At 47.3% G+C, this 27,059-nt stretch overlaps 1 protein-coding gene across 2 annotated transcripts; it reads left to right on the forward strand.

Moving 5' to 3' along the window:
• The first annotated feature begins 10,303 nt into the window (after positions 1 to 10,303).
• Positions 10,304 to 25,579, forward strand: LOC118076073 (SLAM family member 9). Of its 2 annotated transcripts, none has more exons than XM_035098600.2 (4): positions 10,304 to 10,458; positions 14,663 to 14,995; positions 18,146 to 18,412; positions 22,658 to 25,578. In XM_035098600.2, exons 1-4 carry the CDS (start codon positions 10,401 to 10,403, stop codon positions 22,741 to 22,743), a joined length of 744 nt encoding a protein of 247 aa, XP_034954491.1. In that variant the 5' UTR covers positions 10,304 to 10,400; the 3' UTR covers positions 22,744 to 25,578. The 2 variants fall into 2 exon arrangements, with proteins under 2 accessions (XP_034954491.1, XP_034954490.1); XM_035098599.2 differs by lacking the exon at positions 10,304 to 10,458 and adding an exon at positions 13,882 to 14,019 and having other exon boundaries at positions 22,658 to 25,579.
• The last annotated feature ends 1,480 nt before the right edge of the window (positions 25,580 to 27,059 follow it).

The raw sequence follows: 27,059 nt of genomic DNA on the forward strand, positions 1-27,059 counted from the left end.
AGGGCACGGGGCTAGGAAGTGAGCGAGAAGCGCCGCCTCAGGAGAGGCATCGGGGGCAGAAGAAGAAAGCACCGCCGCCCCGGTGGGCCGGAGCGAAGGCGCCAACCTAGGAGAGCCGCCGCCATCTTGGACGAGGGCACCATCTTAGGAGGGGCCCCGAGGGTGGGAAGTGACGCGAACGTCGCGCGGAGAAGGCACCGCTGCCACGGTGCGCGAGGGCACGCTGCGAGGCCCGATTGGACGAAACGCGGAAGGTGGGCGGAAGTGCCCCTTCCGCCATGCTGGACGAGGGCAGGTCGAGCGCCTGAGGTGGCCTCTTCGCCGAGTAGCTGAGAAGAGCCGGGCGAGCGGAGGCGGCGCTTGTCTCTCTCCTCCGCAAATGCTGCCTCCCGGGCGCCTTCGGCTGAACGGGGTAGAAAAGATCTTGGGGGGAAGAGCCCGGCGGAGCGGCCATTTCGCGGTAGAGTCTCTCACGGGGCGCCCTCTCTGCCCGTCAGCCCAGGACTTCGGGTGGACTGCCTCGGCAGCGGGAGGCTCCACCAGGAAACAGCAGAAGTGTGTTAAAAGGCGGGCTTTTGTGGCGGTTGCAGAGAGAGCAGGGAGCGCTCGGCTTCCCAAGTAATAATAATAATATATTATTTATACCCCGCCCATCTGGCTGGGTTTCCCCAGCCACTCTGGCCGGCTTCCAACCGAATATTAAAACAGTACAGCATTAAACATTAAAAACTTCCCTAAACAGGGCCGCCTTCAGTTGTCTTCTAAAAGTAAACTAGTTACTTATTGCCTTGACATCTGCTGGGAGGGTTAAAAGGCACTGAGGAGCATTCCTAGAAAGGTCGGGGGGGGATAGAGGGCGGAGGTCCTCCAGGGCAGAAGCCACTCCCTCCTCCGCCAGAGTTGCCTCGTGGGATCTGCTGAGTCTCCTCTCTTTCTGGGGAGAAGGAGGGTCGGGAAGGAATCCCTTCAGGTGCCCGCACATTATGCAGGGGAACTTTGCTTCCAGGGGACCAGGAGGCTCACTTCCTGTTCTTTCTTTTTCTTTCTTTAAAGAAAGCTCAGACTCAGGGCTTTGGTGCAGTCCAGCCCAGGACGGTTCCTAGCAAGCCTCATCCTCGATCAGGGAACATCTTTCTTTTCTCCTGACAGTGTGTCAATAACTGAGTAATAATGCATTTGCTTTTCAGGATTTTCTACCTGCTCTAATTTGGACAGACTGAACACGGCAGGAGAAAAAAGGGATTCCTTCTGATCTCTTGGAAGTTTCCTGAGAGTACAGATGGATGAGCGAGCCTCAGCTGGCCCTGAAGGAGGAAGAGTATCTGTTGTGAAATTCAGTGCATCTCTCTCTGTGACATACCTTTGGATGGAGCTCAACAGCACCAGCTCCTGCCTCTGGGATTCTAGCACTCCCCATGCTGTCTCCTGTTGGGTCTTTGAATATTCTTTCTCCAGTTGTTATTATTACTATCATGCACTTCATTTCTATGCCACTGAATATTTTTAAGAAAAGAATCTCAAAGTAGTTTGCAACATACATTAAGTTAAATAAAACAATCCAGAATCAAACTTTACCGAAGAAACTCTGGCTAGTCTGAATTGTTCAGGGCTTTTTACTCTAGGCTTCAAAGTTCTTAAGAAAGTGGAGGTAGCTTTTATCAGGTATTTTTTGTTTTTGCTTCTTTCCATTTTCAGTTGACCAAAGAGATTACTGACCTTGGAGATTATGTGGATCTCATGATTGAGCCAAAAAAATCTCTCCCAGAAAAGAGTCAGGCTATTATTATTTTCGAATCTCAGGTTCCCATAAATAGGCCTGTGATTACTAGTCAATGAAAACTCTGATGTCTAGACCTGTATGATATATTTATATAACCCCCTGGACCAGTATGAGGAGCATTGACTAGGGTTCCTTCCTCCAGCGGGCGCTGCTCGCACAGGGACTTGAAAGCAGTGGTCGTTTCACCCGCGATATACCACTGAGTGAAACCCCCATCCCACTCTGCCCTCCTACAGCTCAGAGGAAGAAACAGCTTGTTCCTCCCTCTGCATCTTTAATCTGCTCGACTGAGGAGTGTGCAGCAGCCCAGTTGCCTCAGTGGAGCAGTGAAAGAAAGCCCCAGCTCACAAGCACCTGGGTGAAACTTCCGAGGCGAGAGCTGGGGCAATTTCATCCTGTGTGTTGTGGGCAGAGGCCAGTGCATCTTGTTTTTTCAACATTGCAGTAAATTGCGATGTTTTGCTGGCGATATACCAATATGTTGAAAAGCTGGTATTGCTCAGCCCTCTAAATCTCTTCATTTTTTTGACTAAAGCAACCTTTCATTCTCATTGCTCAATAATTGGTTTCCTGAGAATCTGTTTTTCTCTTCCCTTACAGGTGGCAAAATGTTAGAAATGAAGAACAGGGGAGACCACAGCAAAATCCATATAGTGGAGATGCTACATAAATATTTGGGGTGCAGAGAGCTGCTGTCAGAAGGTCCATCTCCCTTCCCATCAAATAACTCATAGAGAGAAAACATATAAGTGCTTGGAATGTGGGAAGGGCTTCAGTTACAGAGCCAACCTTGCAACCCATCAAAGAATTCATACCGGGGAGAAACCATTTCAATGCCCGGAGTGTAGAAAGAGCTTCAGCCAGAGCGCCCATCTCACTACCCATCAAAGAATTCATACAGGGGAGATGCCCTTTAGGTGCTTGGAATGTGGAAAGAAGTTTTATGCAAACACAATAATAATAATACAGCACAAACACAATAATTAATAATAATAATAATAATAATAATAATTTATTATTTATACCCTGCCCATCTGGCCGGGTTCCGGATGTGGGAAGGGCTTCAGCTGGAGGGACCGTCTCACTTCCCATCAAAAAATTCATATGGGGGGGAAAGCTATATCAGTGCTTGGAATGTGGGAAGGGCTTTGTCTTTAAGGAAAGTCTCACTTCCCATCAAATAATTCATGCTTGGAAGTTGGAAAGAGCTTTGGTCAGAGCTTCCATCTCATGTCCCATCAATGAATTCATACGGGGGGGCGGGGGGACCATATCAGTGCCTGGAATGTGGGACAAGCTTCAATTGCAAGACCCATCTCACTTCCCATCAAAGAACTCTTAGTAGGGAGAAACCATATCATTTCTGTGTACAAATTTAATATTTGGATACTTTGTATGTGATATTTCAACAATGTTTTTTCCTTTCAGCAACCCAGCAAAGAAATTGATATTGTCTCTCAAGAGTTCACACGCAATAGGCAGCAGTTCTTTATACTTCTTATCCATATTTGCAAGGTGTAAGTCTTTGGGCAAGGTGCTGGAATACCTCCTGATTGTCACATCTGGGGAGGGGGACAAGAGCAGTTTGGCAGCACTGATGAGGTTGCCATCAATGCTGAGCAATTTAGACACGGCCACTTCAAGAGCCTCCAAGTTGCTAAATGGTGGTGCACCTTGTTTACTCTTGCTGCAGAGGGTAGGACCAGAACCGCTGGCTTCAAGATACAAGAAAGGAGCCTCGATAGGTTCACTGCCCTGGGCAAAAAGGAGGATGTCCTAAGGATGCTGGGCCCAAAATGGTGAGTCCTCTCAGCTCCCCACCCCCTGCTTAAGGGCTAATTCAATTTTTCCATTTCTCTCTTCCACTCCACTCCCCACTCCCCCAATGCCGCTGGAGAAGAGGTGAGCAATCATTGGATGGTAGAGTTTAAGGGTCACCCCCACCCCTTGCAATGCTAAGGAAGAACTCGGAACAGCCGCCTCACCTGGGAGCCACAAACCCGCCTGGATTGAGGTCAGAAGTATCCTTGTTTGTGGCCTCTTTCCTGCCAGCATCCGTCTAGCGCAGCTTATTCAGAAGGTTGGTGGATCCAACATGCTAGAAAAGTCATTCCCAAGAGGAGGACAGGAAAGCCTGTCTCCTTTTCCTCCTTACAAAAAGCCCAAAGGAGTGAATCATAGAATTGTAGATTTGAAAGAGATCCCAGAGTGCCGCAGAGAGCCGCCCAGAGTGGCTGGGGGAACCCGGCCAGATGGGCGGGGTATAAATAATAAATTATTATTATTATTATTATTATTATTATTATTATTATTATTATTATTATTATTATTATCCCGAAGCTCATCTTGTCCAACCCACTGCAAGGCAGGAAACAAGGAGAAGAGAATTCTATTGCCAGCCGATTGCCAAGTGGGACCAGCAACACAACCTGCAGTGCGGACGGCTCCTCTTCCAGGTTCCTACTGGCCAGGCTGATTTTCCATAATGCTCCGTCCCACTCCCCAGGCTTCACGTGTTCTCTCTTTCCCCCACTCCCAGGAAGTCAATACAGATTCTGTGTCCATTGAGTATTCTCCATTCTCATTGAGCTGTTTTGAAGTTCTTCCTCACCCCCCCCCCCCGATATTTGTGTTATTTCTGCTTGATGGCCCCTTGTTGGGTGCCAGTTGTGCTGTTTTGGCACCAGAAGAGATCCCTCGGGGTCCCTTCCCGCTCTACAGTTCTACTCAATAACAAGTTCACTATACGTGTTTTGGGCGAGAGGCATGGAGGAAAGGAGGCCCCTTAATGTCCCCCCCCTCTCTCTTGGTCCATCAGAAGTCAAGGAAGCATGTTGCCCCGTTGGCAAAGCAGCCCCTCAAAAGCAGCAGAATGTCACGAAAGAATGAGACACTTTCTGTGGGAAATAGCAGTCAAACATAACCATGCATGAGAGCTAGTTAATGCATGAAGGGGTTAAGACCAGAAAATTCTGTTCCAAGACCCAACTAGGTCATGCCCCCCCTTTACCTCTGTGAAGGAGGAAGTGAAGCTTCTCTTCCTCCCTCCTCCCACTCTCTCTGACCAAGGAGGACGTGTCTAAGCTTTGCTCCCAAGTTTAGAGCACATGTTTAGAACTATATTCTGTATTTTCTACCCAAGAGGATTCTGCCGGCGTTCTCCTTGCAGCTGCATGGAACAACACATGTCTCAGACCTTTGAATCTGTTAGTAAAGCGCTTTAAACTTACGTAGCATCGTGTGGTCTGTCCCTGGCCAAGTGTTGTAAACAGGATAAGAAAGCTCTAATAGCCTATATTCTTAACGCTATACAGTCGTACCTCGGAAGTCGAATGGAAGTCCATTCGACGTCCAGAACATTTGGAAACTAAGTGCGGCTTCTGATGGGCTGCTGCAGGAGCTTCGACTTCCAAAAATTGTTTGGAAACCGGAACACTCACTTCCAGGTTTTGATCATGCGGGAGCCGAAACATATGAGTTCCAAGGCGTTGGGCTAAATTCTGTGAGGCTAAACTCTGCTGCTGCTGTGCACATTGAAGCTTGATTCTGTTCTTATCCACCTCCCACATGTGGGTTGCCCAGATTCATATATTTAATCTCCCTCCCACCCTTTCAAAGTCTCCAAGAGGACCTGCAGGGTCTGCCTCACCACTGGGATGGGTTTGCTGTGCTTTTAAGAGGCCTGGGGTGCATCTGGCTGTATGTTTTCCCCAAAACAGGAGCAGCCATGGCTTATTGATCACATTTAAATACCCTCCTTATCTTCTAAGGAGCTCCAGGTGGTTTACATGGTTCTCCCCATTTCATCCTCCCAACAACCCTGAGAGGTAGGCTTGGCTGAGAGATGGCAACTGGCCTCAACGGCCACCCAGTGTGCTTCATGGCTGAGTGGGGATTTGAACCCGGATCTCTCCCAGGTCCTAGTCCTTTTTTTCCCCAAGTAATTTTTATTAAGTTTTATAAAAAGAACAGAATAACATCCGTATAATTGTACATTATTAACATCCATATTTTTAAAAAAGACAACAATAAAAAAGAATAATAAAAAAGAAGAAGAAATCAGCATCTCATATCTTTTTTACTAAACATTGTCTTCTGGACTTCCCCTCTCCCCCTATTGATTTTCATTTCCCCCTCCTTCTTTAGCAATTTTTCCTCTATCATATTCAACCCCAATATCACTTAAATAAAATCATATTTCAATGTCATCCTCTTTTTCAGTTATATTCCTCTTTTGCTCCTTCTGTCCACCCCCCCCACCTCCCCGCGGCTCCCACTGCCACCAGGAGTCCCGAGGTGTAGCAGGAAGGTAAAGGTGGTCCTTTTTCCAGTGAAAAGGACCTCCCCATCCCACCCTCCAGCAATCCCTCCCCATCCCACCCCCTCCCCATCCCACCCCCCAGCAATCCCTCCCCATCCCACCCCCCAGCAATCCCTCCCTGCCACTAAGGGATCCCAGGGCGGGCAGGACAAAACAGGGAGCAGCGAGCTGACTCCACCACCCCCATATAACATTCCATTTTCCCTTGCCATTTTTTGACATTTACTATTTCTATTGATCTTACAATCTACTTCCTAACATTTATTTACCTCAGGCATCCCCAAACTGCGGCCCTCCAGATGTTTTGGCCTACAACTCCCATGATCCCTAGCTAAGAGGACCAGTGGTCAGGGATGATGGGAATTGTAGTCCAAAACATCTGGAGGGCTGAAGTTTGGGGATGCCTGATTTACCTAATACTAATCTTACTATTCATTTATGAAAAAAAGAAAACATAATTATCATATTTCCTTCCCTAGCCTAAAATTGCTTCCAAGAATTCCATAAATTTAAAACACATCTTTCATTTTCCAATTAATATTACCACTTATTTTTCATCTACACATCCTCTTCCTCCCCCTGTAATCGACCTTCCCTTCCGTTTCAGCAAGTTTCTAAAATAAAACAATCCAGTTTCAAACCATACTTATCCAATCTTAAAGAGAAAAAAAGTCCACCTTTCTCTCCTCACCCCACTCCCAGTCTCTCAGGTTTTTTACACCTTAGAACCCTCTCACCCCCCCTGCTGTCCCCTTTGCTTCTTCAAATCATCTCTGCCTTGACATCTACTGTTGATTAGATTGCCTCCTCTTTGTATTTTCTGCTCTTTAGTTTGATTCTGTTCCTCAGTAAAATTCCATTCTCTCTCCTCTGTGAGATCAGTCCTCCAGGACCAATCCTGGTAATAATATAGCTCTTTCACTTCATAACAGTTTATCTCCTTGTCTTTGGGTCCAAAAATTTTTATTTCCATATTTTTAGAATTTCTTTCACTTTCCACATTTTCCTGCGCTATGTCCTTTTTCATACTTTCACTCTCTGAATTAAGATTGTCCATTCCAGTTTTTAGTTCCCACAGGATTTTTAACACAGAACTTTTGAAGGCTGGTGTGTATCTGTCTGTTGACATTCTTGCTTCTTTCAAGGACGCAGCTAGTCTGAGAAACCAGAGCTGGTGAGAGCTTGTATCCTCTAAACATCAAAATTGTATCCAAACTGGTTGCACTGTATCATTAGCCTTCTTTTAACCTTAATAAAATCGTCTGTAAATTCCACTGAAGAGCTGTTACAGTTTTTACACAAATTAGCTGTCTTTCTTGTCAAAGTTATTACAGCTCTCCATTCCTTCAAAACAATTCAACCCTCTGAAAAGTACACACAATCCATTCATATGCACTCACTGAGCCGTCTCTCCCAGGTCCTAGTCCAAGACTCATGACGCCACACTGGTTCTGCATAGTGATGCTGTCAGCCACCAACTTGGATGGTTTCCAGAGAGGATCTGGTAAGTTGGTGAATAGGGGGGAAGCGATGTTCAAACAGAGTCTACAAGCTGACCTTTGGGCTCCAGCATTTGACCAGATACATTTTTTGGAAGCATTCATTGATTGCTTTTGATTTTTTTTCCAGGTCTCCACCTGCCCCTCACTTTGCAGAATATCTCTCCAGACAAAGAGCTCTGGAGAACACTGAAGCTTGTTGCCATTTTGCAACCTTTTGCTTAGTCTTAAATTAATAGACCTACTCTCAGATTCTGCTTGCAGGCTTTGCATTGGAGGGATCTGGTTGGGGACTGTGAGAACAGGAGAGCCATTGGCCTGATCCAGCCACCGGGCTCTTCGCACATTCTTAGTGCCAAGCTGCATTCCGGAGAGTTTCTTTTTTTCTCTAGCTGAGGATTCCTTGTCATGCCTCATTCCCCGAGGAAGAGTCATCTTCAGAGGTCATCAGATTTTTTATTTTTGCAAACAAGCCTCTAACCTTTTCTCAGCACTTTCTATGCAAAGGTCTGGGTTTTCCACTTCCCTCTCCAAGGGTGCCTTCCTCAAGAAAATGCTGAATCAGAACAAATGGCAGTCCTCAGGAAGCACAATGGCCTTCGCAGAGTCTTCCTCAAGGCGCCTGGGTGGCCGCAGTGAGAACTAGGTGGTCTATTGGCCTGATCCATTATGTTTTTATGGAACCTTCAGGTCTAGAGGCAGTCTATCTTGATTCCTATGTTCTATGGGGCATTTGGCCACTGTGAGGACAGGAGGCTGGTCTAGATGGCCCCCCTTTGGCCTGGTGCAGCAACAGCTGGGCTCTCCTTATGTTCTTAGAAAAATCATCACAAGCCACTTACGGTATTTTAAAAACCCAATAGAGCACCCAAAGAGCAGCAATCTCATCTGTTTCTCCTGTATCAGCCGAGCAAAGGCATGATGTCAGTTCCAGGGAACTCTCTATAAATTGCTGCTCATTGCTGATCCTGAAAGTGATTCTGGCCCTCATGATAACATTTGCTACCCACGTCCAGTTCCTCTCTGACTCCTTTTCCTGCTGACCCTAAAAAACCCTTTAAAAAGCCCTGATTCTGGATCCCGTGATTCTCCCCTCTTGCAGTTCCTTTTTTTCTGCTGATTAGGGTGAAAGGGGGGAATTGAAAGATTTGGGCTTCCTTGAGCCTGTGTCTCAAGCCAGGGCTGGAGAAGCAAAGGGGCCAGGCAGGGGTCAATGCAGATGCAGCAGAGGGGCAAGGCTGGGGAGGAGCAAATCTCCTGCCTTCTGGAGGTCCCTGGTTCAATCTTGGGGGGGTCTCCAGGCAGGGCTGGGAATGGGTCTAAAAACTTGGACAACTGCTGCCCGTCCATGTAGACAGCAGCCCTCAGCTGGGTGGACCAATTGTGTGACTGAGTGGAAGGAAGCTTAGCTGGGTTCCTGTTGAAATACGGATACAGTACTTCAAAGGGATTCTATAGATTTTTGTTGTTGTTTAACATATTTTTATTAAAGATTTATTGGTTTACAAAAGTATGTGCCATGTCTCTTTTTTCAAGCTACAGTTTCTACAGATCAGTTTCATTTGTTGAGACATTAGTGTTACATTAGGAAGAAAAGGGGGCAAAGAGGTGGAGGGGGTCGGGGTGTGTGGCAATGTTTCTATTTTACTTAATGTATGGGGGGGTTGTGTCAGCGTCGCTTATGCTGGTTCTCTTTGCTATTCGCTTGTGTTCCTTTGGTGGTGAGAGAGGTTGGGGTTGGCCTAGGGCAGGCATAGGCAAACTCGGCCCTCCAGATGTTTTGGGACTACAACTCCCATCATCCCTGACCACTGGTCCTGTCAGCTACAGATGATGGAAGTTGTAGTCCCAAAACATCTGGAGGCCCGAGTTTGCCTATGCCTGCCCTAGGGTGTGGTTGCTTGTTTGGGATTGGCTGTGGTGAATTTTGTTTTCATGTGTGAGTTGGGTGGGTGTTTTGGATCACGCAAGCCATATTGATTTGTATGGTATTGGTTGATTCTTGTCATTGTCTTGTTGGGCTGTGTATGTGATAAAGGCGTGAAGGCGTCCTCCATTTGTCCCTGTGTCAGTTTCAGTTTGTTGATTAGTTTTTTCTAATAAGGCTGTTTCCCATACTATTTGGTACCATTGGTCCATGCTTACGCCTGATAGGTCTCTCCAGTGTGATTCTATAGATATTTGAACCAGCTCATTATAGACTTTATTCCAGGGCACCAGACTCAAGTGAAATTGACTCAGCAGTTATATGTCATAAACAGAAGCATAATGTTGCATGGCACCCCAATCTCGGAGCAAAGTGAGATTTCAAGCGCTTAGCCAGAGTTTGGTTTCCTTGGAATGAAGCACCGCAGATATTGTGGCGTCTTTGTGATAGATGGTCTGTTTACACATATACAGTATGAAATCTGCCCTTATGATGGAGGGGCTCACAGCATTAATCCCCCAAGACGGCCTTGCTTCTCCCACCGTCCTGGTGGATCCAAAAGCTTGCACACCTAATCCTCCATCAAGCAGAAATGGCAAGGACGTTCCTCTTGTGCCTTGAGGGTTTGTGTGTGTGTTTCCTAAACCCAGAGGGAGGTCTCTGGCTACTGTGTGCATGGGGCCTAGTCACATGACCCCAGGGTCCACCCTGGGTGTCATCCGATGGCCAAGCCTACAAGATGGGCGGGCAGAAGGAAGTCTCTCCCCATCCTTGGTTTGGCCAAATTGCAAGAAAAGGGAAGGAGAAGCGGGTGTCCCTCTGAGCTGCCCAGGCTCCTCACATTTTCCTTTGGGCTGATCTCTCCACCTTGACATGGATCCAGCTGTTGCCTTCCTCCTCCTCCTCCTCCTCTTCACCTTCCAAGCTACAAGTGAGTAAAATCCAGGTGACTCTCAGTTAAACTCCCTCTGTGTGTGTGTGCCATAATGCAATGCCCTTGCCTTTTCTTGCCTGAACCCTTTTGTGTGCGGAGGAATAGGGCTCCCTGCTTACTCCACATTTATCCTGAGTTGCTCACACAATATCCAGTCTTTATTGAGGAAATATTCCAGGTTGTTTTGAGAGAGATTATTTGACAATGAGCTTCAGGCAGATTTGCTCACAGGGTGTTTAACCATCTTCCCAATAGGCATTTGTTCATTCCACAACCGGGAAAAAGGTAATTTCCTTTTAAAGGTGTATTTGTTGGGTGAGGGTAAACTATGATATTCCATTTATACCTCACCTTTTCTCCAAAGAGCTCAAGGTGCCAAACAAAACAAAAAAACCAACCCCTTCTGACAAGCAGTTAACAAAAAGGATGAAATCATGGCTGGTTAATTGCAACCACAGAATTATGGGCAGGACATTTTCTCAGAAGTGTTGAAAACAAATGTCTGGTAATTATGGGGTGCTGAAGGGCGCAATGAGTTGTTGGCTTTTGGTTTTGATTTTTAAGCGCACGTTCCATAGAATCATAGAACTGTAGAGATGGATGAGACCCAATTGGCCACCCAGTCCAACCCCCTGCAATGCAAAAATCACAGAAATCCTGCCCAGAGGTGGAATTAGGTGGGCTTGTGAGTCCAGAAGGTGCTGGGGCCCTTTTGTCACTGTGAATCACCCTGCTATGCAAACAGCCCCGGCCCCAGAGAGTTGTTGTAGCAGCAGACTAGAACGGGAAGATTTTGGGGGTGGGAGGAGAACCAGGGTTGCTGGTTCCCCAGGGTCTTATCTCCCGCCTTTGCCTGTAGCTTGACGGAAAAGCTGCAATTTGAGGTTCTGGCCTTATGATGCTCATGCCCACTGCATTATCGGGATGTATAACTCCTGGGGAAACTGTGGCTTTGTTACCTGCAGAGTATCAACAGGTTACATTACTCCCAGTGCTGGAGGCAGTCAATGCCTCTGAATGATGCAGGAAGTGCTGCCTTTGTGCTCAATGAGGCTCTCCTTGCTGGCTTCCCCTTTGGGCATTTACTTGGCCACCGTGAGGATAGGAGGCTGGGCTGGGTGAGCCCCCATCAGCCTGATCCAGCAGCTGGGGTCTTACAACATTCTTATGGAAACTCCAAGTTCAGAGGCAGTCTATCTCAATTCCTAGGTTCTGAGTGGCATTTGGCCACTGCGAAGCAAGGAGGCTGCACTGGCTGGGACCCTTCCTCTGTCCTGGTGGAACCTCTAGGTCCAGAGGCTGTCTATCAAGATTTCTAGGTCTTAAGGCCTTTTGCATGGCCACCATAAGAACAGGATGCTGACTTTGATTGGCCCCCTTGGGCCTGATCCAGCTTCTGGGTTCTTCTTGGTGGATTCAACCTGGATTCTGAGGAGATGTTCCTAATGGTTGCTTTAGGAGTAAGAGGAACTGATCCGGAAAGATTTGGCAATGGGGTTTGGGTGTGTGCCTGTAAAACAAGCAAGGTCATCCCCATTAATTGCTCAAGAAGTATTGTGTCAGCCAGTGGCATTTCGAGAGAAGCATAACTTTTCTTCTTCAATTTTTTTATTATTTTTTTTAAAAAATCTATTAAGAACAAAACACAACAAATAACAAAACCCAATAAACAATAACAACAACAAAAAGAAAATACAAAATTTCATAGACTTAACATCTTAACATACTTATACTTAATTCTAAACTAAGCATTTTCTATCATATTTTCATATTTTCCTTTATCTCAAATCCACTTCCTAAGCTACAGCATTACTTGTATTTCAAGATCCATTTCTCACTAATTAATTACAGTACTATATTTCTTCAAATAAACTTTAGAACTATTCCAATCTTCTTCCACCGATTTTTCTCCCTGGTCACGAAGCCTCCTGGTCAGATCAGCTAGTGTTCCATGTATTCCAGCATTTTCATCTGCCACTCTTCCACCATTGGTATTTCTTACGTCTTCCAATTCTTTGCTATCAAAATTCTCGCTGCTGTTGTGGCATATAAAAAGAATGTGACATCTTTTTTTGGTATTTCTTTCCCGACTATTCCCAATAAAAAGGCCTCTGGTTTCTTTATAAAAGTGTTTCTAAACACTTTCTTCAATTAATTATAAATCTTTTCCCAGAAGTCTTTTATTTTGGGGCAAGTCCATCACATGTGGTAAAATGTTCCTTCCACTGCTTTACATTTCCAGCACTTATTGTCAAGCAGAGAGAGAACACCCTGTTGCAACAGTCAATAAAGATCAAGCTTATTAGCTGTTTTGCGTCTCAATATTCTCTGTTGGCATCTGTTATTTTCTCCTACCAATATAATAATAATAATAATAATAATAATAATAATAATAATAATAATTTTTATTTATACCCCGCCCATCTGGCCGGGTCCCCACCACCACTCTGGGCAGCTTCCAACACACATTAAAATACATTAAAATATCACAGATTAAAAACTTCCCCAAACAGGGCTGCCTTTAGGTATTTTCTAAATGTCAGGTAGTTGTTTATCTCTCCGACCTCTGATGGGATGGCGTTCCACAGGGCGGGTGCCACTACCAATGGAGAACCTAAAAAGGACTCTTGTGTACCCCATAAGGGAATAAGGGCAGATTTTGTTTATTGCAAAGCCGTTGATGCTATCCTCCATTCATGAGAGTCCTGCCTATGTGCAGGATGGCAGGTTAGGATTATTTTATACAAGCAGCAGATGCGTCAAGTGTCCTGATTTTCCAAGGGCAGTCCCAGAATTACGAAAGCCACCCCGCCTTCTGATTTGATCCCGCCCTTTTTTTGGCCGCTGCCGCCAGGCTGCTGGAGAGAGGCTGCCCTCGCCCAAATCCAGCTCCACATGACGTGCAAGGAAATGGACAGGCGGGAAGAAAGGGAAAGTGGGGAGAGGGGAGGGGGACAAAAAACAGGGGCCAAGGTGGGTCATGGGGGGGGAGTGAGAAAAGTCCCTATTTTCATCTGAGGAATGTTGGAGGGCATGAAGCAGGCCGGCCCTGTCCTTAGAATGCACAATCCAATCTGATATTCTGTGTGGTTTCTGGTTTGTACTGTTTATACATTTCCTGATGGGTACAATTAATGGACACACCCACAAGGGATAGTTGAGGGAGTTGGGGATGCTTAGCCTGCAGACAGGGCCATCTTAGGCCTGTCTGGTGCTGTGGTGCAAAGCTCCCTTGAGCACACACACACACAGTTTCCCAGAGTTTTTTAGGGAGGATGGCGCTGCCAGTGAGGCTGAAGGAGGCGGGCAGCGGCTGGAGGGCGGCTCCTTTGGCGGGGAAGAGGCGGAGGCTGGACGTGGCGCCTCCCGGCTCAGCTGGCCGCTTCGTGCCGCAGTGGCCACAGCAGACGGAGGCTCTGGGCGCAGCACTGCTTCAGCGTGGCATGGCGGGTGAGGGCGGTGAGCTGATGCCAGAAGGCGGCACGTCCAGCCTCTGCCTCTTCCCTGGCGCCCTCCAGAACTTGGCACCCTGGCGCCCCACACCACTAGCCTCTATGGGTAAGACGCCCCTGCCTGCAGGAGAGCAGACTGAGACGAGATAGGATAGCCATCTTCAAATATCTCAAGGGCTGCCCCATGGAAATTGAAGCAGGCTTGTTCTCTCCAGAAGGCAGGACCCAAACCAAGAGATTCAAATAGCAAGGCAGGAGATTCCGATTAAACATTAGGAAGAAAATTCTGACGACAGGAGCTGTTCAACAGTGGAACGGATTCCCTCATGGGTGGTGGGCTCTCCTTCCTTGGAGGTTTCTAAGCAGAGGGTGGACGGCTGTCTGTCATCACATGGATGCTTTAGTTGTGATTCCTGCATTGCTGGGATTTGGACCAGAAGACCCGCATAGTCCCTTCCAACTCTATGATTCAACCATTCTATGAAAGGGGTGTGAGGAGATGGGGGGCTTGACTGTGCCCCCTAGGTTTTCCCCCAACTCCTCCCCATTTTGAATTGGCTTATCAGCTCATGTGCCTCCTCCCTCAGTTGCTTTGCATGTCTATCTAATGTCCAACCCTCACTGCCCCCCCCAAAAAACCCAGGTTGCTGAAACACTGGTCATTGTCTCTACCTGTTTCCTATTGATGGTGCATGAATCTCATCCTCTCCCAATTCACTTTCTTCTGTCTTCTCTCTCTTCCCTCCCAGGTGCAGACAGTCCTACAGCGACCCACGCTGAATTAGACCCCAAAGGTGTGGGGCACTCGGTCAATCTTCCTGTTGTGGTTCCAAAAGGGACCACTTTCTCGGGTCTCAAATTGAGGTCCCTCGGCCCGCCCAGCAAGGCCGTTGCTATGTGGGAGCAAGGGAAGCCCCTCACGGTCCTCGACCCCAGATATTCCGAAAGGGTGTCCTTCCTGGAGGAGGAGCCTGCCTTCCAAATCCAAAACCTCACCTTGGAAGACGGAGGAAGCTATGAGGTTTCGATGTTCACCCCGGAGGGCTCCACCATGCTGAATCGCTACACGCTCTTCGTCTTCCGTAAGTAACTTCTAAGAACTGCCAATTCAAGTGTCTCCCATGCACATTTAAAGCACCCGCCCCCAAGAATCCTGGGAATCACAGTTGCAGTTCCTAGTACATTTAATGAACTACAGTTCCCAGGATTCTTGGGGCAGGAAGTTATGCACTTTGAATGAGCTAGAAATATTTATTTATTTCATTATTTCATATGTACACCACTTGATTATTAAAAAATGACAAGAAAATCAAGAAAAAAACCCACAGCAATACTTTAAAACATACAAGAGTTAAAATACTATAGCAGATAGGTTCATAAATGTATGGTAGGTATGAGGGGCAAGGGATATCGCGAAGCCCCTCCCCTCCTGAGTTCCAGCCCAGCCCCGAGCGAGGCTGAAAGGAGGGAAAGCTCCAGCTCAAGTGGGGAAACAGGAAGTGGTGTCCAAGGCTCTGGCAGGGTAGAAGAGCCATCGTCCCAGGTGGGACAGGAAGGAGGAAGGAAGGGGGGCAGACCAGTCCCCCCAACTCCGGAACTTCGCAGAAAGCGTCGGGGGAAGAGGATGGGTCTCCCCAAGTTGTTATGCTGGCGCAAGACGCGCCAAAAGCCACTTGGAGGTTCTGATTCAAGCTGAACAGATGTGTCTTTGTAAATAGCACTGCCATTAGCACTGTAAATACTCAGCACCAATAAAAGATAAAATGCAGAGCTGTGTAGAGTCGTTACTCTGAAGTAGCCTTCTCCGGCCACCGTGACAGCAGGGCTGTGGCCTTAGTTCAGGGCAGGGAATTTGAACTTAATTAGCCAAAGGGCACAGGCTATCAGCTCAAAGAAGGGTCATCTAGTCCAACCCCCTGCAATGCTGGAATCTCAGCAAGAGAATCCCTGACAGGTGGAGGGGGATGTCCTACAGTATTTTCCTGGGTGCATTTAATCGTGAAAGCCAAGTACAAGCTGGTCATTTCACCAACTGATTGTGTTTAGTCTGTTCTTGAGCAAAAGACCAAGAAACACCCCCCCCCCAAAAAAAAACTTGCCTTGTGTGGACCAAATTGTCTTCCAATTTGGTGTCAGTGCTATGTCCTACATAAGAACAGCCTCCTGGAGATGCCTGTGGGGAAACCTGCACGCAGGATTCGAACACAAGAGCCCTCTCCCCTCCTGTGGTTTCCAGCCCCTAGCATTCAGAAGCATGGCTGCCTCCGACTGTGGCCAGTAGTCCTCCACAGCCCTCTCCTCCTCCATGAATTTGTCCAATTCCTCTTTGAAATCCATCCAAGAGGTGACCATCACCATCTCTGGCGGCAGGGAGTTTTATAGTTTAGCTATGCGATGCATGAAGGAGAATTTTATTTTATCTGTCCTGAATCTTTCAACATTCAGCGTCACTGGATTTCGGGGCAGAGGTGGATTTAGGCGAGCAAGACCAATTCGGTCGCACTGGGCGCAGAGCCCCGGGGAGAGGGCAGAGGGGGGAGCGCCAAATGTCGGTGTTGCCCAGGGCACCGGTGAAATTTGAGAGCACAAGGTCTGCCACTGGTCCAGGAGTTCTGGTGTTAGGAGAGAGGAAGGAAGAAAAATTATCTCTCCACTTTCTCTGTGTCAGGAGCCATTTTATAAACTTCCATCATGATGTCACCTTTTCTCTAAAGTCCGAAATGTTGCAACGTTCCCTCGCAGGGCAGGCTCTCCATCGGGTGGCTGTCTGGCAAGGATGCTTTAGCAGTGATCGCTGCATTGCAGGAAGTTAGACTACATGACCCTTGGAAACTCTACAATTCTGTGACTAATCAAAGCCGTGTCTGGCAGCTTCTAAGTTCAGGAGTTTTCCAATAAATTGTCAGTTCCTCAACCGAGAAGTTGCAGCGTCAACTCAAGAAGGGAAGAATGTTGGGTGGCTGCTTTTAGTTTTAGTTTTTAATGTTGCAACACAGTTAAAATTATCCTTCTTCAGCAGATCTTATTTGCTAGATGCAACCGTCAAACTTTGAAGCAAAGGGAGGGTGGGACCCGGTTGCTTGCTTTGTAAGAACATATGTAACCCTGGCAAAGAAAGAGTTAAAAATGTCCTCGGAGTCAGGCTGCAGTTCAGTGGTAGAGCAGGCACTTCACATGCAGAAGGTTCCAGGTTCCCTCCTCTATGGCATCTTGGGGAAAAGACTCCTGCCTGAAATTTTGGAAAGTGGCTAGTGGCCACTCTCAGCGAGCTGTCTTCACCCTATCCAGACCCAGGACTTGTGGGAATGTTGTGGATAATAGGAGAGGATATATTGATTATATATTATCCTTCCTCACTCACGCTAGTGAGTCAGTAGCAGAGTACATTCCCCACTATATAGCAGGGAGCTAGTTGGTAGATTCATTTGAATCTCTTGAGTTTAGCAATCCAGTCTGGCTTGTCCAGATTGGGTTGTTCCTGGCAAATTCACCTTCTATTCTCTCTTAAAAAGAATAAAGACACAACAGTCTTCCCTTAAAAGTAACAATGTTTACTTACATTCAGTATGATCCTACTTACAGATACAGAGAAAGGTGTGGATTCATCCTCTTGTTAGGAATGAGCCCATGTGCTGCTGGCTGAGAGCCAGCAGACAGCAAAAGCATCCAGAGAAGGAGAAGGCTCTCAAGAGAGAGTAGAGGGCTGTGTGACCGGTCCTTTTATGGGGTGTCCCAGAGTCACGCCCATCTACCTGTTCACACGCAAGGGGAGGATGCTCCAGACCAGGTGTCACAGGAAGTTATACTGGCTAGAGTAACATCCCCCTGCGTGTCCACTCTGGGCAAACAGGAAATGTTGAACTTGACTGCTACAGTGATGTTACCCCCGCAGGACCCCCTTTTCAGCTAACATGCACCTGGGGACCCATTTCCTTAAGCCTTTTACCAGACCTTGGCAGGGCCCACCTTGGATCAGGCTGAGACCTGTCTCTGAGTCCTCCTGACCCACCTGTTGAAGGAAGGAGAGTCTGCCATCTTCCCATGGAGTCCATTCCATGGTCGAGCAGCTCTTGGCACCAGAAACTTCCCAATGTTTACTCTGGATCTCCTTTCTTGCGATTTGAATCCGTTGGTTTAGGCCCTCTGGAGCAGCAGGTCGCAAGCTGGCTCCACCTTCCGAGACTGGAAGATGGCTGTGATTTCTTCACCCTTGCCCCCCCCTCCCATTTCAGACATCAACATCACGGGAGAAAGGCTGGCCAACAGTTCCTGCAACCTCAATTTGCTGTGTGAGGCCGGAGCTGGAGCCAAAGCTCGGGTGGCCTACTCCTGGAAGAATACAAAAACGGGGGACACGGCTTCTGACAACGCCCGGCTGCACCTCACCTTGAGCGCCAAGAGCAAAGATGACTCTTACACCTGCTCTGCGCAGGCCTTGGGGACCCTGAAAGCTTGGGAAGTCTTCCCCTATGCATCGTGCCCAACATCTGCCGCTGCAGGTGAGTAATATTTCGATTTATTGCCATCAGGTCCTACCACTCAATATTGCAGTGGTTCAAAAGACCAAAGACCGACACCCTGATAGAAAGGACAGGAGGTCACCTCTGAAAGGGAGTTTCAGAGTTGGGGAAGGTTCAGAAAAGGGCAAGCAGAAAGGTCAACGGGATGGAGCATCTCCCCTGTTAGCAATGGTCGCAGCGTTTGGGGCTTTTTAGATTAGAGGGAAGGGGAGGTGAATAAAACGAGGCATAGACTTGAGAAAGTGGGCAGAGAAAAGCTTTTATCCCTCTCTCATAGTTTATGGGCACCTGATGAAGCTGGATGTTAGAATATTTGTTGTTTAGTTGCTTAGTCATGTCCGACTCTTCGTGACCCCTTGGACCAGAGCACGCCAAGCACTCCTGTCTTGCACTGCCTCCTGCAGTTTGGTCAGACTCATGTTGGTGGCTTCAAGAACACTGTCCAACCATTTCATCCTCTGTCGTCCCCTTCTCCTTGTGCCCTCCATCTTTCCCAACATCAGGGTCTTTTCCAGGGAGTCTTCTCTTCTCATGAGGTGGCCAAAGTATTGGAGCCTCAGCTTCACGATCTGTCCTTCCAGTGAGCACTCAGGGCTGATTTCCTTCAGAATGGATAGGTTTGATCTTCTTGCAGTCCATGGGACTCTCAAGAGTCTCCTCCAGCACCAGAATTCAAAAGCAATCAGCCTTCTTTATGGTCCAGCTCTCACTTCCATACATCACTATTGGGAAAACCATAGCTTTAACTATAGTGACCTTTGTCGGCAAGGTGATGTCTCTGCTTTTTAAGATGCTGTCTAGGTTTGTCATTGCTTTTCTCCCAAGAAGCAGGCGTCTTTTAATTTCATGACTACTGTCACCATCTGCAGTGATCATGAAACCCAAGAAAGTAAAATCTCTCACTGCCTCCATTTCTTCCCCTTCTATTTGCCAGGAGGTGACGGGACCAGTGGCCATGATCTTAGTTTTTTTGATGTTGAGCTTCAGACCATATTTTGCGCTCTCCTCTTTCACCCTCATTAAAAGGTTCTTTAATTCCTCCTCACTTTCAGCCATCAAGGTTGTGTCATCCGCATATCTGAGGTTGTTGATATTTCTTCCGGCAATCTTAATTCGGCCTTGGGATTCATCCAGTCCAGCCTTTCACATGATGAATTCTGCATATAAGTTAAATAAGCAGCAAGACAGATGAGATGATCAGGCACTCCCATTTCTTTAAGAACTTGCCATAGTTTTCTGTGGTCGACACAGTCAAAGGCTTTTGCATAGTCAATGAAGCAGAAGTAGATGTTTTCCTGGAACTCTCTAGCTTTCTCCATAATCCAGCACATGTTTGCAATTTGGTTTCTGGTTCTTCTGCCCTTTCAAAATCCAGCTTGCACTTCTGGGAGTTCTTATTTATTTTTATTTATTCTTGCCATCTCATTTTTGACCACATCCAGCTTACCAAGGTTCATGGTTCTTACATTCCAGGTTCCTATGCAATATTTTTCTTTACAGCATTGGACTTTCCTTTCGCTTCCAGGCATATCCGCAACTGAGCAACCTTTCGGCTTTCACCCAGCCGCTTCATCAGCTCTGAATCTACTTGTACCTGTCCTCCGCTCTTCCTCAGTAGCATGTTGGACGCCTTCCGACCTGAGGGGCTCATCTTCCAGCGTCATAACTTTTATATGCCTGTTGTCTGTCCATGGAGTTTTCTTGGCAGGGATACTGGAATGGCTTGCCTGTTCCTTCTCCAGGTGGATCACGTTTAGTCAAAACTCTCCACTATGAGCTGTCTACCTTGGGTGGCCCTGCATGGCATAGCTCATAGCTTCTCTGAGTTATTCAAGCCCCTTCGCCACGACAAGGCATTGATCCATGAAGGAGGTTGGAAGATTTAGGACAGATAAAAGGAAGGACTTCTTCAAGCAGCACATTGTTAATGTCAGTTTGCATTTCTTAGCACAAAAAGTATTGATCTGATGTACTGATCTTTCCTATTCTATTCTAATTAATTCAAGAGGGTTCTGGAAGCTTCTCAGTGTGAAAGAAGCAAGCAGAAGGTTTTTGTTTGGTATATTCCTTCAGAGAAGCTGAGTACAGCTGGCTTAAACTGGTTCTATTATCTCTTTCTGTCAAGGTCATGCTGATTATAATAATAAGGCCAGAAGGAGCCTGGGCTTCACTTTCTGTCTCTCTTTCCTTCTGGTGTGGTGTTCTGTATATAGTGTTAAGGTTTAGTCTTATTATGTTACTGTAAGTTTAAGTTAAGTCTGCTGCAACTGGATTTCTTATGGACTGTGCCAATCCTGAATGTATTGGATTTGTGACCATTATGCTCATTTGCCTTCAGTAGCATTAAAGCTCTGCTAGATGAAATATTAATTGCCTCTGGTGTATTTTGGGGGAATCCAGCAATGTGTTTAAATTGTTTGCTAACTATACATTGGAATAGCAGTGGAACTCTCTGCCACAGGAGGCAGGTAGGCCCACCAACCTTTAAAGGAGCATTGGACAAATTAATGGAGGAGATGGCTATTGATGGAGGGGGCAGGGGAGAGGGCTGCCAGCCCCCATGAATCTGCTCTGCCTCCACCGTTGGAAGCAGTTGAATACCCAATGCTGGAAGAGTTGCTCTGGTGCTCGGATCCTGCTTGCAGGTTTCCTGCATGATGCTGGGCTAGATGGGCCATGGGCCTGATCCTGATTCTTATGTTCTCTCTCTCCCTCTGATGGGCACCCTTTGATTCCACCAGAATATTGTTGTACTACAACTTCCATCAACCCTAAGAGGTGAGGGAGGATAAATTGGGGTCGCTTTGCATTATAACTTGAAGTTGTTTAGCCCAGGAGCTGAGGTCTGGTGCAATTCAAGTTACAAATCATAGCCTGGGCTGCACCTCCATATGAGCTGATATGCAGACAGGCTAAAAAACAGAAATATCTCATCTCATCAAAATCATCATCATCATCATCATCATCATCATCATCATCCTATCCTGTTGGAGCATCTGGAATCCAAACTTGCCAAATTAACATTATTATTTTCCTTTTTGGAGAATAGCGCATTTGTCAGCTGGGTTGAGACTATGGCGTCATTTCTGAAGTGCGCCGGAGCAAATGTTCCCTCTTCAGAACCCTTTTAGCCGTTCCCCTGCATTATTCATTGTAATTCATTATTTGGTATTCATCCATTCTTTTTGAAGTCATTTAAGTCATTATTTGCCTAACCCCTGGAACACGGGGAGGTTGTTGGAGAGAGAAAGCAAAAAGGTAATTATATCCGCCATGCCAAGTAAGCATGTATGTGCCATCTGGGGGCTTCTGTGAGGTTTATTTTAATTTATTCATTTCATTTAGAACCAGCTCATTCCAAAAGCCATAGGTGGCCACATCTCCCTGGGAAGGTATTTACGGGTTGGGATGTGGCTACCTGGATGGAGAGCCTTTTCTCACACATCCCTGCCTGCCTCTGAGCTAAAATCTCCTGGGGGGGGGAGGGAGGTGCTTTTCCTGATTGCCATCCCTCTACCCTCTGAAGTTCAGTGGGTGGGTGGGGGGATAATACTGAGATGTTCCTTCTGGGGGTGTTGTGCTCTCCCATCCCACCCCCAATAATATATAATAATAATTTATTACTTATACCCCAGCCACTCTGGGCGGCTTCCAACAAAAGATTAAAAATACATTAAAACCTCAGTCATTAAAAGCTTCCCTAAACAGGGCTGCCTTCAGATGTCTTCTCAAAGTCTGGTAGTTGTTTATTTCCTTGACATCTGATGGGAGGGCGTTCCACAGGCCGGGAGCCACTACTGAAAAGGCCCTCTGCCTGGTTCTCTGTAACTTGGCTTCTTGCAGGGAGGGAACCGCCAGGTGGCCCTCAAAGCTCGACCCCGTTGTCCGGGCTGGACGATGGGGGTGGAGACACTCCTTCAGGTACTCTTCCTTCTGTTGTGGTTTCCCCATCTAGTCCAGCTTCCTGTTCTCACAGTGGTCAACCAGGTGCCTCAAGCAGGATCCGAGTGCAAGAACAACTCTCCCCTCCTGTGGTTCACAGCAACTGGCATTCAGAAGCATCACTGCCTCCAATTGTGGAGGCAGAGCAGAGCCATCAAGAGCCCTCTCCTCCTCCGTAAATTTGTTCCATCCTCTTTTAAAGCCATCCAGGTTGGTGGACATCCCTGCCTCCATTTAATCAGGAACATCTCCCAACTCTCCTCCCCCCCTCTTTTTTTGCAGGACTTTCCGCTGCCAGCCTGTTCTTCTACCATGTTGCCAGAGCTGTTTTGGCACCTGCCATCATCGCTGTCTTCATGCTCCTGTGAATAACCAGTGGTTCTCCAGCTGCTTCCTGAGTGAAGGGTGGAAGTCCAGCCGCCTCCTGTCTCTTTCCAATGCTACCACTTCTCGTCCGCCCCTTGCTCTGGTTCCCCTTGACAGTCAAACCTCGGTTGTCGAACGTAATCCATTCCGGAAGCCTGTTTGACTTCCGAAATGTTTGACAACCGAGGCGTACCTTCCAATGGGTCACTTCTTGCACTCAAGCAGAAGCCGCGTTGGATGTTCGGGTTCTGAAAAATGTTCGTAAACCAGAGCATTTACTTCCCAGTTTTCAGCGTTTGGGAGCCGAAATGTTCGAAAACGGAGCCGTTCAAGAACCAAGGTTTGACTGTATTAGGAAATGAGAGAGATAAAGAAAGAGAGGGGGAGAGGGAGAGAGAGAGAGAGAAGAAGAAGAGGTCTGAATTAACATTCGCTAATTATGCCCCGTGATCCAGCTGGTTCCTCCCCCCATTCCTCTGCATCCAACCAGTCCCTAGCAGGGAGGCACACCTCAGGATCTGCTGAGATTCCTGTACTGAAGGGGGTTGGACTAGATGACCGCTGGGTCCCTCCCAACTCTGCAGTTCTGTGATTCCCGCATGCTTTGGTGTTCCCAGGCAACATGTTTCTATTTCCCAGTGCTGATCCTCTGAAACCACTGCCTTCCTATGTCCCTATGTTAAATCAGCCCTTTATGGAGAACCATGAAGTTAGAACAAAGGCTGTAACTCAGCAGTAAAACAGGCTGAAGGCCCCATGTTCAACCCCCAACAGCATCTCCAGCCAGGGCTGGTCTGAAACCCCAGAGAGCCATTGCTGGTGCCCTCAAACTGGTGCTAAACTGCAGGTTGCTGGGATCCTTCCTTGAGGTTCAATCCAATAGGGGGCAGGGGGCAAGGGTTGGCAGGCCTGGGGATCCTCCAAGGACCCACATCCCCGCAGTTGGCATGGGGAGAAACAATCAATCCATTCCACTCTTCTCAGTGTCTTCAGTCTTAAATTAGTTCTCTGCTTTCCTTGCAGCAATTTGCCATTTTATTTTATTTCTTTAAAATCCTCATGGAAATTGCCTTGCCTTTTAATGTGAATTCCTCCTAATGGAGGCTGTATTAAACTAAAATACCTGGGTTGGGGGTTCCCCCAACCTCCCCCAGGCATTCTTGCATGTTATTTCCCTGCTACAATATGTTAATGTGAAAGAACCATTTCCCTTAATAGATGCTTCTTCTGTGGGTGTTTTTTGTTTTTTGGAGGGGGGGGGTGGTAAAATATTCTTCAGTTGGAGAACTGCATTGCAAAATTCAGATCAGTTTGGGTTTCAAAAGATGGGTGTATTTTGGTTCTTGTACAATTTCAGAAAGTGCTAATTTCACCAATTTGACTTTTTCTTGCTGCTTCTCTGTCCAGCAAGCAAGTGGGAGCAGCAGGAATAAGGAAAACAAGGATGAGGCGAAAAGAGGACCAAAGGGGGGGGGTAGGATCACCCAACGCCCTGCAAAACCCTGGATCTGGCCCTGTTCAACCCATTTGGTAGTTTCCTGGCAGGTCACCATCTTTGCATGCAGAAGGTTCCAGGTTTGATCTCCGATGACATCTCAAACCTCAGAGAGTCACTGCTGGCCAGTGCAGTCCAGACTTCCCCAACGTGGTGCCCTCAGGATGCTCCTCGACTCCGCAGATCCCATCAGCCCCCAGCCAGCATAGCTAACAGCAGAGGGCGATGGGGATGGTATCCAGAAACATCTGGATGGAAAAAGAATCTGGAATTCTTTCGTTGCAACTCCTGCGTCACAGGGGGTTGGGCTAGAAGACCCTTGGGGGTCCCTTCCAGCTCTACGATTCTGAGATGTGGCGAGGGAACTTGAGAGGCCCCTCTTGGGTTTCCCTAAGGGGTTTCATCCACAACCCTGGCAGTATTGTGTCATTGTCGGTTAATAACTCTGGGTTGAATAAAGAACTCTAACCTGTCCAGCAGATGGCAGCAATAAACTGTGTTGGGTTCTACAAGAGCTTTTTCTCCCCTCTTATGTGATTTCTTTCAATGGCAGGGCATATCCCACAGGGGAAAGGAGTTTGTGAGTGTGTCTGGGGGGGAGAAAGGGATCATTATGACCCAGCCTAATGAGGAACAGTTGAGGGAGTTGGGGATGTTTAGCCTGGAGAAGAAAGACTGAGAGGTGACATGAGAACCTTCTTCAAATACCTAAAGGGCTGTCACAGGGAAGACGGAGCAAGCTTGTTTTCTGCAGCTCCACAGCGGGAGACCTGAAGCGATGGATAAAAAGTGACAAGGACGGAGATTCTGACTCAACATGAGGGAGAACTTTCTGACGGTAAGCGCCGTCTCCTACTTTGGGAGTTTTTTAATGCAGGTGGGATGGCCATCTGCCAGGGATTCTTGCACTATGATTGTATTGCAGGGGGGTTGGACTAGATGACTCTTGGAGTTCCCTTCCAACAATTCTAGGATCAGAAAAGGGGATGTCTGCCAGGTTGAGTTTCTGCATTGCTCCGATGGCTGTGCAAGGAGGCCCCGAGTTGGGAATGCGCCCCTTTTGCACCTCAAGAGGGTTAGGAAGTTCTCCCCTGGGCTGGGTCAGATGAAGGCAGGAGCTGCTGCCTCAATGGTGTAGCGATTCAGGTTGCAAAATGTCAAGAGGGGCATCGTTTGAACTTTGGTGACCCTTGGATCATGGCCCTCCTCTGCCGCAGGTGAGGGCGACTGATTTCGTGGATCGGGTGTGGGTGTGTAGGTGTAGGGTGCTGTTTTGTGATGGCACCATTGGCACACTTCTATCAAGATGTGACAACCAGCTCGCCCAGTGCTTTTTTTCCTGGAATAAAAGGTGGGGGAAGTCGCGTGTTCTCTGCAGGTCCAGAGTGGAGGACAGGATGGATTCAAGTTGCAAGAAGGCAGATGCTGACTAACATTAGGAAGAACCTCCTGCTGCATCTCCCCTCTTTCTTTCTTTCTTTCTTTCTTTCTTCCTTTCTCTTCCTTTCTCTCTCTCTCTCTCTCTCTCTCTCTCTCTCTCTCTCTCTCTCTCTCTCTCTCTCTCTCTCTCTGTGATGCGCTAAGTGGTCGCTCTCATTCCATCCCCTGGATGCTGGACGCCGGTTGAGGAGTCTCCAGAAATGATACTTAGCCAAGACACTTTGGGTTCCCCCCAGGACTCTCAGTGACAGCTTTGCGAGAGACATTAGGCAGCTCTGGGCTGTGTTGGGAACTGGAGAAGGATTTGATCTCTCTCTCTCTCTCTCTCTCTCTCTCTCCCCCCCCCGCCCTCCCTCTCCCAGGATGTCAGCCCCTGAGCTGTCAGGGCTGAGTCTGAGTTCCCAGGATAGCAGGCAGGCGGCATTTTGCCTCTCTCTTAGAAGGACCACATGAGCAAAAAGGAAGCCTGTAAATGAGTCAAGCAGCATTCAACGGATCAATCGTCTTATTTGTATGCTGCCTTTCCAAAGTTAAAACCCTGCTCAAGGCAGCTTACAACGTACTTTTTAAAATTGCAACCATAACAAAAGTAGTCATGAACCATAAATGAAACATCCAACTGACCAAATTGAACCATTTCCACATGGCAGTGGAAGTGTTGGACTCTCCTTCCTTGCAAGCCTTTAAGCAGAGGTTGGATGACTATCAGGGATGCTTTAGTTGAAATTTCTGCCTTGCACGGGGTGGGGCTAGATGACTCTGAAGGGTCCCTCCCAACTCTACAATTCTATGATTCTAAGATACAAAATAAAGATACAAAAAATTGTCAGTAGCAACAGCAACAATGACCCCCCCACACACCAACAAAAACATCTAAACAATACCTCAGCTCAGGATTCGAACCCAGGAGCCCTCTTCCCTTTCTGCAGTTTCCCGCCACTGGTATTCGGAAGCCTTTGGCCACAGAGGCACAGACCACAGACCATCGTGGCTAGCAACCATTTAGGTACCGGTATTTATTTTACAGAAATTGTACACCGCTTCAATGTAAAACCCAAAGACTGAAAGTCATTTACAAAAAGATAAAACAAGAAAATGGGGAAAATTACAATAGTTTGAAACATGCAAACAGTTAAAATACTAAAGCAGATTTAAATACACACCAGCTTTCTAAAAATCTGGGCAGACTTGTCTAAACAAGAATATATATATATACATATTGCAGGCACTGAAAAGAGACGAGTGAAGGCGCTTGCTTGATAGCAATAGGCAGGGAGTTCCAAGGATAGGCATTGCCACACTAAACGGACGAGTCCTTACAAATTTCAGAATGGGGTTATGTGGCACCTGCAGCAATGCCAATTCCACCCCTTAAAGTGGTTG

This window comes from Zootoca vivipara, chromosome 17 (assembly GCF_963506605.1).
Source record: "Zootoca vivipara chromosome 17, rZooViv1.1, whole genome shotgun sequence".
Taxonomy (NCBI): domain Eukaryota; kingdom Metazoa; phylum Chordata; class Lepidosauria; order Squamata; family Lacertidae; genus Zootoca; species Zootoca vivipara.

Excerpts from the sequence above, each read along its gene's own strand:
- LOC118076073 (XM_035098599.2), top strand. The coding sequence starts at position 13,905 with ATGGCGGGTGAGGGCGGTGAGCTGATGCCAGAAGGCGGCACGTCCAGC. Across the intron at positions 14,020-14,662 it reads CACACCACTAGCCTCTATGG|GTGCAGACAGTCCTACAGCG; the intron begins GTAAGACGCCCC and ends CTTCCCTCCCAG. Across the intron at positions 14,996-18,145 it reads CTACACGCTCTTCGTCTTCC|ACATCAACATCACGGGAGAA; the intron begins GTAAGTAACTTC and ends CTCCCATTTCAG.